The sequence below is a fragment of the Tiliqua scincoides genome, chromosome 6, assembly GCF_035046505.1.
Source record: "Tiliqua scincoides isolate rTilSci1 chromosome 6, rTilSci1.hap2, whole genome shotgun sequence".
Classification (NCBI taxonomy): domain Eukaryota; kingdom Metazoa; phylum Chordata; class Lepidosauria; order Squamata; family Scincidae; genus Tiliqua; species Tiliqua scincoides.
This window is the reverse complement of record NC_089826.1, coordinates 29,856,340-29,869,485: the sequence shown is the minus strand read 5'-3', so window position 1 is coordinate 29,869,485 and position 13,146 is coordinate 29,856,340. Positions and strand designations below refer to the sequence as shown.

Sequence of the window (13,146 nt, the reverse complement as noted above, 5' to 3'; positions counted from 1 at the left end):
TGTAGCACAAGCCTATGCATGTCTACTAAGAAATAAGCCTATTAAGTTCAATAGTACTTACTCCTAGGTAAGTGAGTACAAGTTTGGAGCCATGATCTGTCTGCTAGTGTTGTTTAGGAGGCAAACTGCAAATCCCAAACTTCCTTACAGGAAATTAGGAACATCATTTCTTATTCAGGCTGTAAAGATCATCTAAGTTCTTTCCGTCCCCCTTCTCTAAAGTTACTTTTTACACTTGAAAAACAGGTTGGGGGGAGACTATTAGCACGCGGTGTGGGGGCTTCACCCATTTTTTTTAGTTCTTTTAGAAATCCTCAAACTCAAAGGTTTCTTCATGCATTTTCAATAATAAGCAAAAAAGTTAAATGAATAAATAAGATAATGTTTTTCAAGGGGAGCAGCCCATCATCACTCTATGCTTTGGTACTATCCCGATGTCTGAAGACCCATTTTGTTCTGTTTTTGTAGTTTGTGGGAAATACTGTTGGCATAGTTCTGGTTTCACTTGAGTAGGCAGTCTCCTCACATGTTTCTCATCTGTCCCACTTGTAATGAATCTATATATAATTGAAATGGGGAGTTGAGTATAGTTATCTTGTAGCACAGTCACTGGGTAGATGAGGCATTAGAGGTGAAAATCACTGTTTATTTGATATTGTCTGTCCAATGTTATACAATTGCAAGCTGTTTTCTCTCACAATTCAGGCCCCTTCCTTTTTGGGGGGATGATGTGCATTAATTAAGAAGACCATTCTTGGTGCTGTCCTCCAGTTTTGAAACATCTTCCTTGAGGCCTGCTAAAGCCGAAGAGGCACTCTTTCAAGTGGGTGCTCCTCTTTTTTTTGGCAGGGGGAGAGTAACTGGCCCTCCTCACCCAAGCAGTGTCTTTTCTAGTGGCTGCCTGCTGGTGTTCTTTTGCATCTTTTTAGACTGTGAGCCCTATTGGGACAGGGAGCCATTAGTTATTTGATTTTTCTCTGTAAACCGCTTTGTGAACTTTTTGTTGAAAAGCGGTATATAAATACTGAATAATAATAATAATAATAATAATAATAATAATAATAATAATAATAATAATGTTAGGCTTTTTCTGTATAACTGCTGGAAAGGAGTGTAGGGACAGTTGAGCTTTGTGTTTGAGGGTCCCATCCTATCCAACTTTCCAGCACCAGTGTAGCTGCAACGCAGTCCTGAGGTAAGGGAACAAATGTTCCCTTACTGGGCTGGAGCACCTTCCTTATGAGGAAAGGCTACGGCATTTGGGCCTCTTCAGCCTAGAAAAGAGATGCCTGAGGGGGGACAAGATTGAGACATATAAAATTATGCATAGGAAGGATAAAGTGGATAGAGAGATGCTCTTTACACTCCCACCTAACACCAGAATCAGGGGACATCCACTAAAAGTGAGTGTTGGGAGAGTAAGGACAGACAAAAGAAAATATTTCTTTACTCAGAGTGTGGTTAGTCTGTGGAACTCCTTGCCACAGGATGTGGTGATGGCATCTGACCTAGATGCCTTTGAAAGGGGATTGGACACGTTTCTGGAGGAAAAATTCATTATAGGTTACAAGCCATGATGTGTATGTACAACCTCCTGATTTTAGAAATGGGCTATGTCAGATGCAAGGGAGGGCACCAGGATGAAGTCTCTTGTTATCTGGTGTGCTCCCTGGGGCATTTGGTGAGCCACTGTGAGATACAGGAAGCTAGACTAGATGGGCCTATGGCCTGATCCAGTGGGGCTGTTCTTATGTTCTTAAGAGGCCTCTGTGTCTGCCTTCCCACCACAGGATGCAGTGCATGCCCCATTGGCATGGCTTCACTGGCAATGGAAAATTGGATAAGATTGGGCTCTTAATTTGTATTCTGAGTTTATCTACAGAATCTACATTTAGCAGAAAAACTCTCACTGATTTTAAGGAAACTGGATTTAATTGACCTGAAAACAATATGCTATTTATGGAATGGAGAAAATACTAGACTTCTTTGAAATATTTTTCAAGTAATTTATTTCTTGACTGCAGATGTTCCTTCTTGTTCCATATTTCACTATATTGTGTGAACAGTATCATTCAGTTGGCACTGAATTGTTCAGTGTGTTCAGTAATGTGTGTGTTCAATAATGTGTGTTCTAAATGGGAGGGGGGGGTTCCTGTACAGTGATAGCAGATCTTTCCCCAAAACCTTGAATTTTGGTGCAAGATTAACCAAGCCTGTCTTGGGCAAGTTAAAAAATCAGATTGCCCCAGGAATAGGACAGCAACATTTTTTTATATACAGTGAAATCTTAGATTTTGTTTCCTTTCCTACTTTATACAGTCTGTGTTGGATATTAACTTTTTCTCTATTTTAGCCTGAATATTACGGAAAATGTATATTTGGCTAGTAACTGCAATCTGTACTATGATGAAACCATTCCCATACTCCCTGCTAATTGGGTAAGAGGCACTTTTTCAAGTGGGTGCTCCTCTTTTTTTAGCAGGGGGAGAGTAACTGGCCCACCTCACCCCAGCACTGTCTGTTCTAGTGGCTGTCTGCTGGTGTTCTTTTGCATCTTTTTAGATTGTGAGCCCTTTTGGGACAGGGAGCCATTTAGTTATTTGATTTTTCTCTGCAAACCGCTTTGTGAACTTTTAGTTGAAAAGCGGTATATAAATACTGTTAATCATCATCATCATCATCATCATCATCATCATCATCATCATCATCTCCCCTTCTGCCACCTGATTTTAACATTTAACTTTCAGTTAACATTTGTGTAGTTCTGGATATGTTTTAGAGACTTTTTCAGATATGTATATCTGAAAAACTGCAGCCAAACTAAATTTCAAGCCGGTAAGCTACTCCGTCCATGGAGCATGTAGTTGATCCATGTAGCATGTAGTCGCTTGCTGAACTCATCCAGCCAGGTTAGCCACAATTATAGTGATGACTTACAACTGACCTTCCAGAGCCTTTCTCCTTACAATATGTTGTCTTTTCCCGACAGACACATTCTGAAGAGCGACCATTTCAGTGTGAGGAATGCAAGGCATTGTTCCGAACCCCATTCTCTCTGCAGAGGCACCTTTTAATACATAACAGTAAGTGATAATGTAGGGGTTCTACCACCATTGTCAGCATGTAACCTGTTGAAATAAGTAGATCAGAGCTGAAAGAAACTCTCAGACATGTACAAAAATACAGCTACTCGATATTGAGGACTATTACCTCACATGCACAAAAAAGCAGTATGTTCAGAATGGACATTGACATTAGTGTTTAACTTGCAATCTGGTGTGAAATTTGTCAGCAAGCATGTGAGATTTTTCTTTTCGGGACGTTTCTGTTCCTACTGGATCAAATGACTTTTAGTGTACACAAAGGATGTGCAATGGATACCAGCTTCCTAAAATCATTGCTTGAAAGTGGTGCCACCTTAGACAAGATGATATTTCCCAAAAGCACCTGCACTAAGAAGATAGTGTTCCATATACATACATAGCACCATCTTGAAAACACTTCCCCCAGCTAAACTACACTTTTGCAAGACTTTTGCATAATGTTTGGACAAACATGTTCAAAAGTTGCCACTTTTCTATGGTGTAAGCAAGCCCTTCATCCTACTTAATGGTAAAGCTATCACTGAATATGGTGGTACTGTAATAGATTTATAACTCAGGTTAGCAACATAGTGAAGTTAAGCTCATTCTACCATTAACATTTATGTATTTTATTTATCACAGTATTCATATACAGTTCACCCTCGGCTTCTGCCGAGTTCCATTCCTGGAACCCCCATGGATGCAAAAAAACACAGATAATCAAATCAGCAAAAAACGCATCCATTTTAAATCACAGATTAATAACCTTTTTTTTCCTTTACAGAGCTGCGGGCAGGCAGTCTCCAGCAATAAAAATGGCTATTTTAGGATTATGCCAAGGCAAGAGACCCCCTACCCTTGGCTTTGGCGTAATGAAAAATGATTAAACACTTCCACGTTGCGTTCTGGGGCGGCTAAGGGAGGGAGTTGTGACCTTGGCCTACCTGGAAATAGCCATTCTAATTACTGGAAACTGCCTGCCCGCAGCTCTGTAAAGGAAAAAAAAGCAGTTTTTAAACCGCAATTTTAAAGGGACACTTTTTTTTTCTGCTGCAGATTAGCAGGGTCCTCATCTGCCGTTTCCATCTGCATTGAGTCGAATCCACAGATGGTCAAACTGCAAATGAGAAGGGCAGACCTGAACTGTCTTTCTCATAGAATTAAGCCAGTTTACATTGGCAGGTTGACCATAAACTCAGTTTTTTCAAATAGGGTTTTTACAAGTATTGTTCTATGTGGAAATGTCATTTCTCCAGATGTTTCCCTGTGTGGTCTTCCTGGCTGCTCTCTTGCCTTCTGAGCTTCACAGAAAACAGCTGCATATCAAGCCCAGAAAGTAACACATGTCTATCCCTTTGCTTTCTGTTATCTAGGTGAAAGGACCTTTAAGTGTGATCACTGTGATGCTACATTCAAAAGGAAGGACACACTGAATGTTCACATACAAGTTGTTCATGACGGCCATAAGAAATATAAATGTGATTTGTGTGACAAAGCCTTTGTGACTCCATCTGTGCTTAAGAGTCATAAAAAAGTACGTATAATCAATCATTTAAAGGAATGTGGCCATCATAATACACTTGCCACCTAAGTTGGTGCAGATAGTGGACAGTGGGTGAGTGGACCCGAGTGAGTATGAGGTTATATCAGGGGCAGAAAGGGGGGGCCTTAATGGTGGCAGAAGTTCTGCCAATATCCTGTCCCCCTTCATGGCCTCAATCTACTTATCTGGGTCCACTTGGACATGAACCAGCAAAATCGCTGGTGCAGGTCTGAGTGGAAGCTTATCCTGGGGCAAGGGAATGAATGTTCCCTTACTGAAAGAGATCTCTGAGACTGCCCCTCCCTGCAAGATGCTGTGCAGTCTGGTGGTGTAGCTGCATTGGCAGGGGGATTTTGTTAGGATTGGGTTTTAACAGGCCTTTTTAGCATGTTGTTAGTAATCAGAACTTAACTGCTATTATTTTTTGTTTAGTTTGTTGTTTTAGGCCCAGATCCTAACCAACTTTCAAGCACTGGCATAGCGGTGCCAGTGGGGCATGTGCTGCATCCTGCAGTTGGGTGGCACTCACAGAGTCCTCCTCAAAGTAAGGGAATCTTCATTGCCCTTATGTCAGTGCTGGAAAGTGGGTTAGGATTGCACCCTTAGTGTGTTTTATTTTAAGAATTTGTTGCAATTTATTTTATATTGCTTCTGTGGAGCTCAGAAGAGCCTCCGGAGAGTGTCAAGGTGGTACAGGGGGGAACTGCATCCACAGTTAAGTGAAACTGCGGGTACAGGATCCATGGATACGGGGCCCCCCTGTAATACCAGAGCATAGCTCCCCGTGCCTCCAGAGGGTGGGGGTGGCCCTCCCTGGTATCCGTGGATTCAGGTATCTGCAGGAGGTTCTGGAACGGTTACCGGGGCCTGCCTGTATTTTATTAAGAACATCTAATCCAGCTTCCTGTATCTCATAGTGACCCACCAGATGCCTGTGGGACCACTCAACACGATACTGGTATCCTGTTCATACTCCCCTGCATATGGCATTCAGAGATAGCTTCCTCTAATGCCTTTATTTGTATTGGCAACCTTCAGTCTCGAAAGACTATGGTATCGCGCTCTGAAAGGTGGTTCTGGCACAGCGTCTAGTGTGGCTGAAAAGGCCAATCTGGGAGTGACAATCCCTTCCACACCGGGAGCAAGTGCAGTCTGTCCCTGGTCTGTCTCCCTGGCTATGGGCCTTCCTTCTTTGCCTCTTAGCCTCAGACTGTTGGCAAAGTGTCTCTTCAAACTGGGAAAGGCCATGCTGCACAGCCTGCCTCCAAGCGGGCCGCTCAGAGGCCAGGGTTTCCCACTTGTTGAGGTCCATCCCTAAGGCCTTCAGATCCCTCTTGCAGATGTCCTTGTATCGCAGCTGTGGTCTACCTGTAGGGTGCTTTCCTTGCACGAGTTCTCCATAGAGGAGATCCTTTGGGATCCGGCCATCATCCATTCTCACAACATGACCAAGCCAACGCAGGTGTCTCTGTTTCAGCAGTGAATACATGCTAGGGATTCCAGCACGTTCCAGGACTGTGTTGTTTGGAACTTTGTCCTGCCAGGTGATGCCGAGGATGCGTCGGAGGCAGCGCATGTGGAAAGCGCTCAGTTTCCTCTCCTGTTGTGAGCGAAGAGTCCATGACTCGCTGCAGTACAGAAGTGTACTCAGGACCCAAGCTCTGTAGACCTGGATCTTGGTATGTTCCTTCAGCTTCTTGTTGGACCAGACTCTCTTTGTGAGTCTGGAAAACGTGGTAGCTGCTTTACCGATGCGCTTGTTTAGCTCGGTATCGAGAGAAAGAGTGTCGGAGATCGTTGAGCCAAGGTACACAAAGTCATGGACAACCTCCAGTTCATGCTCAGAGATTGTAATGCAGGGAGGTGAGTTCACATCCTGAACCATGACCTGTGTTTTCTTCAGGCTGATTGTCAGTCCAAAATCTTGGCAGGCCTTGCTAAAACGATCCATGAGCTGCTGGAGATCTTTGGCTGAGTGGGTAGTGACAGCTGCATCGTCGGCAAAGAGGAAGTCACGCAGTCATTTCAGCTGGACTTTGGATTTTGCTCTCAGTCTGGAGAGGTTGAAGAGCTTTCCGTCTGATCTGATCTGATCCGTCTGATTCCGTCTGATCTGTCTGATTCCGTCTGATCTCTAATGCCTAGAGACTGCATATTGCCATGACTTGTAACCTATTCTGGATTTTTCCTCCATAAATCTGCCCAGTCCTCTTTTAAAGGCATCTAGGCCAGGTGCCATCTAGTCCAGGTGCCATCACAACATCCTGTGGCAAGAAGTTCTACAGATTATGTGCTGGATAAAGAAATATTTCTTTTTGCCTGTTCTGACTCTTCTGCCAGCCAATTTTAGTGAATAATCCCTGGTTCTAGTGTTGTGTGATAATAAAGCAGTATTATTTTACTGTGGAAAGCCCCCTGAATATACCAGTAGAAAGACTAGGTAGAAATCAATAAATATAACCCAGTGTTTTCTCAATCAGTGGGTATGGTTACCACGAGTGGTCCTTGAGGTGGTGCTCGTGGTACTTTCCAAACCACTGGATGTCTGCTGCCTGGCAGCAAGACAAGTGACGTGATGTGACAAACATTAGTAGGAGGCTTGGCTTGGTGGACAGAACTCCAAAGCATGCTTTTCATGCACTCTAAAGAGCCCGCCTGTCCTTCCTGAGCCTCTTACTGGTGTTTGTCACATCTGGCCTCTCAACCCAGATGTAAATAGTAATAATGTCATCACCAGTTACTTCCAGTGGTACTTCCAATCGGTGGATCATGCAAAGTGGTGCAGCAGGGGATAAATGTTGAGAAACACTGATATAACCAATACAGTAATACCTCCCATAATGCCACTACTTTTAGTGGTTTCAGAACAGCACTCTCCATCCTGGTTGCACACGGCAGCTGTTGTTGTCAATAAGAGTAGTGCATCTGGGTAGCATGGAGCCAATCAAGCAGCAATGTCTCCCATGGTGCTGATTTGTTTAGCACTCAACTTTCAGGGAGCATATGCCTGAATGATATGAAGATATGATAAGATTTAATATGGTTTCTCCCCACGTTTCTCCACCTGGAGTCCTTTACTGAAGCTGCTGTTGTGATCGCTGCTAACACTGGCAGAAGTATGCTCAGAGTATGTAATAGTGTTCTCTATGGAATTTGTCAGTGTTATCATTAACTGATGGATATTCTTTCTAAACAAAACTTCTCTTAATCTACAAGAATGTAGCATTCATTTCCTTAGCACCAAGACCTGTAAGCGTATTGGTCTGTTGCATTCTGAAACCATATGCTCTTTTCAGAAGCACTGAGGAATCTATAACCTGCACCATGCAAGATATCTCCCTGAGGAGTGATGAGTATATGAGTTTATAACAGTCAGGGATTTTTACAACCAAATGAGAATTAGAATCCATTCCAAGCAGGATCAAATGTGATGCTCTCTAAACTAAAATTGTCCGTGGAATTAGTAATTTAGAAATCTTATCCCTGCCAACCTTTTTGAAATCAAGCCAATAATTCCTGTTGATGTGGAAGCTGTCTCAGATAGCTGAAAGTAGCTTGTGGGCCATCTGTGTCTTCAGCTTAAGGTCATGGAATGATAGTCATCTGGTAACTTTGGATTGTTCATTGTTAATTGCAAACCATCTCTAATAACACATAATATTCATATAAAAGAATAGTATTATGGTGTCTGAATGGAAAAATTCAGATGCAGTACTAGTTTAATATTAAGAGTGTAGAAACATTTCCCTAATCAGGGTCAGAAGAATGTTGGAAAGACAGAAGAATCCAAAGTTTCTACAGTTCCACTGTTGTTGCTTTCATATCTCTGCCAGCAGCCATTTGATTAGGGAAGGCCCAGTCAGTTGAGGCAAACAGCATCAGTGCAAAATGTTGAACTCTTTCATTTTCTAAAGCCATTGCAAGTTCTAGGCCCACTTACTAACAAGGTTGGAATCTGGAGGTTGAAGTATTGACCGGTTTGTATTTGTCTTAATTTTGATTCCATTATGGTTGTGTGCAGTTGCATTTTATAAGATGAGCTAAGTCAACATCGTCTCTCCCTCTCTCTGTAAACCTTGGCTTTCAATACAAAGAGTAAATATAGATATTGTTTATCCACTAGTGATGTCCGAATCATTGGCAGGAATTATTAGGATTGGAAGAAATCCCCAAAAGGTCTCATCTTCTGTCACCTTGCATGACTTGGACTCAGAGTGAAACTTACAGTTTGGCTTTAACTACTGATAGCATTGTGTTGAAAAGGGCAACTTGCCATATTGGAATAAAACAGACAGCCATGCGAAAGAGTTAATAACAAAATGGAGACCTCTTGCATTAGTTTGCAGGATCTCTTGAACTTGCCAGATTGAATCTGGCTGGCTAGAGAGAGCCACTGCTGCTGGCCAGTGAATAGTCATGCATTGTGCTAACCCAGGGGTGTCCAAAGTTTTTGGCAGGAGGGCCGCATCGTCTCTCTGACAGTGCGTCAGGGGGAAAAAATAATTAACTTACATTTCAAATTTAAATAAATGTACATAAGTTTACATAAATGAATATGTTAAAGATATGTTATATGAATGAATGAAGGTCTTGCAATAGCTCAAGGCCTATAAAAGGCCTTGCACAAAGCAAGGCTGACCTTTCATTTGCTGCCGCTACTGCATCACAGACGTGAAACAACAAGCAGTGGAGGGAGTCCTCATCCCACAGCTCACGCAAGAGGTCTAACAGTCGCCCTCACGCTGTGTTGGGCCAGTGTGGACTCCAACAAATCTCTGAAGGGCCGGAGACTCTTTGGAGACTGGGGGTTCGCTGAGGGCCGCATTGAGAGCCCTTGAGGGCCGCAAGTGGCCCCAGGGCCAGGGTTTGGGCACCCCTGTGCTAACCTATCAGCGCTTAATGTTTCCTTATGGTGCCTGCTGGATTGGAGTCCCCCACTTAACAGTGGCAGCATCTTCTTACCTCACTATCTCACTGGCTGCCATTGCCAAAAACTTTAAAAGTATTAGGTTTATCTAGGCAGAGTTGATGGTGAAAGTGACAGGACCATTACATCCTGGACAACTGCGCCCCGGTCAATTGTATCCCTGTATTGAACATTTGCATCCATTCTTTTTGCATGATGGACATTTGTGTCCCAATATAAGTATATTTATATTGGATTTTTTTTTAAATTTTCAAAATGCAAAGGTAGGGTTAGGGCTGGGATAAGAGGCTTAGGATACATAACATGGGATTTGTTCCCCAGTTATAGTTTATTTTTTGCTGAGTAGTAGTGGTATGATAATGACACACACACACAAAACCAGACGTGAATTCCAGGGACACCAATGACTGGGACGCATTTGACCAGGACACAATTGTCTAGGCCACAAATACCCTAATACTGATGGTGAAATTTCATGAATAACTTTCCCATTGAAATCAAGGGACTTAAATGTACCTAAGTTTGGCTGCATTGTTCCATTGTATTCAGATTGAATGGGACCAGTGCCTTTATCTACCTAGAATCCCAAAAAGATATTTTAGGCAAGAAGCATGCTGGATCAGGCCACATTGCACTGAATGCAAATTATAGCCTATGTTATCAGATGTATATATACTTCTTATTACTATTCAGTTGAAACAAAAACGCAACAAATTTTCCATATAAGCATCTTTCCCACATAAGTATTCATAACACTGAGACCTTATTTTTCTGTTGGAAAAATATTCCACAGGCCAAACCATTTTAATTATCTTATTTAACAATAGTACTAGTAAAATTGGACCCAAATTTCAGCTTTTTGCTGTGCGATCATTTTATGGAACTTAAGGCTATCATTAAGAAATCAAGCCAGTGTTTGCTATTTTGAAAAATGCTATTAAGGAAATAGTGCAAATATGGAAGTAACAAGGACTTCTCTCTCTCTCTCTCCTGCTGCAAGCATTTTCAAGATCCAATAAAGATTAATTGAACTTTTATGAGCCAAACCATTTAAGGAATAGAACTCATTTGGCCAGCAGTTAGAGTAGATAACCTGGTTTATTTTGCAATGAATAGCAAGATTAGCTGAGGGATTTTGTAGTTTTAAAGTGCAACCATTATTAAACTTACAATCTGATATTATAGCATACCATGTAATAGGAGATGAACAAATTAGATTCTTGCAAGAAGCAGCATAAAAATATGACCATATTAATTTGCTTTCTTTTGCAATGAGTTTCAATCTCTCTTTTCCTTTTGTTAGACGCACACAGGCGAAAAGGAGAAAATTTGTCCGTACTGTGGGCAGAAATTTGCAAGCAATGGAACACTGAGAGTACATATTCGGAGTCATACAGGTACAGCATTACCCTATAATAAATCCATAACCGTCCTAGTTAATTTAATAGCACCATCTCAGAATGCTGGTTTGTCCATTTGCTTTACTGAGGGGTAGCTGCAGTTTCTCCTGTCTGGAAATGAAACATTTTGCACAACTATATGCACAAAACTAGCATTCCATCAGGGATACGTGCTTTACAGTCTGAGGAGACCTATAGGCGATCAAGGGGTTTTCGGAGGGATAAGCAAAAATATTTTCCCTTACCTCTTCCAAGCCTCCTGATTGCCCCCCCCCCATAGCGTGCCACAGAGCCTGTTGGTGCAGCTGCATGCTATGGCGGGGGAAAGGATAGGATTGGGCTGTTAGTATGGGATGTTTGCGTTATTTCTATTTTATTATCTACCACGTGTTTTCCTATAAAAACTTTGTTAATCCTGCTGTTTCTTATTAATTTAAATTTAAACATTCTCTTTTAAAGCCTTAGTATTATTTTACTTAGTAAAAAAAATGGAGTTCCACTGATTATATTGGAGAATTAACTTTTTTACAGAATTAATGCTTCTGCCAATATGTAGAACTAAAGTGTCCTGAGATCCTTGTTCCTCCAGTAACAGACTCACCACCTCAAGCCTGGGACAAAGGTCCACAATAGTGCCCCTATAGCTATGCTGCCCCCCACCCCATATCACCAAGCACAGTGGAGCCTCACATGACTCTAAGACCGACTGGGAAAGTGTTCTGAGGCTTCCCTGTGATCTTAAACTGTACTTTCAGAAAATCGGAAGTACGGTTTTCAGTAGCGTCAGGAGCCTCAGTAAGGCTTCCTAGCATTGCGTGGGCTCAGTGCCTGGGGCATTTGCCCCATTTGCCCCATTTACATCCACCGCTATGTTCCTCCTGCTGGATTCCATCCAGTTTGCTCAAGGGAGCAACACGGTAGGATAAAGGTTACTCTAGCTTGTGTGTGTGAGTGTGTGAGAGAGAGGGAGAGGGGAGAGAGAGAGAGAGAGAGAGAGAGAGAGAGAGAGTATTCATTATTCATATGTGTGACAGGGACAATTCTTTCCTGAATTTGTATATCAGGCTTTGACTGCCAGGTGACTGCCACTCCACAAAGACATTAATACAACATTTTCTAATTTTTTAAAATCTAACCTTTCTCTTTCTTAAAGTCCTTCTCAAATGTTAACATCTAGTTCTTCAGAGTAAGGATCCTTATGTACAGTGTAGTGAGCTCATTTAGAAGGGATTGCCTGTCCTCCAGGTAAGTATAGTTTGTATTTATACTAAGTTAATGACAAACTTTGATTCAAAAAGCAAGCAGTCCCATCTTGAGCACCTGAGGATGTAAACAAGTGGTTCCCAAACTGTGAAGCGCTGCAGTTTACTCACAAGGGCATCATGGGATGTCCCTGGCATCTTTTTCCCGGGTGTTGCCATTTTGGATCACTCCAGATCTCATAAGGTCCTGCTGCTGTCTTGAGAGAAATCTTACGTGATCCAAGATGGTGATGCTTAGGAAGAGGATGCTGTGGAAGATGGACTTCATGACGCCAGTAAATCTGAGAACTGCTGATGTAAATGGAACATCCAGCTTTCAAAGTAAAGATCTGCTTTACACCTTACATTTTTCCTACATTGAAATATGTTTTGTGTATAAGATTAAGAATGTGGCATCTTTATTTGGTTTGGTAGTGTTTCTTTTGCCAAGTAAACAGTGCCAGTGGGCAGATAAAAGCAGTGGCTACTGGATTCATATACTTGGTCTGGATATCAAACAGTGCAGAGTAACCTTTTTTCATAGAGGTTACTTCTATGTAGGAAAAAAAAAAAAGAATGTGTGACAATATTAGACATTTGTGGGAAAGATACATCATGCTTTTCCTTCATTTGACAGGAAAGGACTGGTTTGAGAGCTTCATTCTGTGTTTAAAACTATTTATCAAGCATGACTTCATGTAGTTTCCAGCTTTGTTTGTTTAGATGCAACAGTCTTTTCCAATTCCCTGTGTGTCCTTTTTGTTGCACAATCACTCAATACCGTCATGTCCTTCCAGCGCTGGCTGTGCATATCTCTTTCGCCCAATATGAAGTCCTTCTTATCAGTAGATCTGACTGTACATAGTCGCTAAACTATTCAGAACAAAGTAGGTGTCCTATAGCACTATGCTGTACATATTCAAGTAATTGGCAAGCTGCTGAGTGTTTCACT

At 42.0% G+C, this 13,146-nt stretch overlaps 1 protein-coding gene across 4 annotated transcripts in view; it reads left to right on the top strand.

The window, feature by feature from the left end:
* The window catches only part of PRDM5 (PR/SET domain 5), a 119,348-nt gene that overhangs the window by 60,654 nt on the left and 45,548 nt on the right, over positions 1–13,146 (top strand). For all 4 annotated transcript variants that reach the window (XM_066632626.1, XM_066632627.1, XM_066632625.1 and 1 more), the window contains exons 11-13: positions 2,990–3,083; positions 4,457–4,617; positions 10,857–10,950. In XM_066632626.1, the coding sequence (XP_066488723.1) occupies positions 2,990–3,083; positions 4,457–4,617; positions 10,857–10,950 (349 nt within the window). The remainder of the gene's footprint in view (positions 1–2,989; positions 3,084–4,456; positions 4,618–10,856; positions 10,951–13,146) is intronic.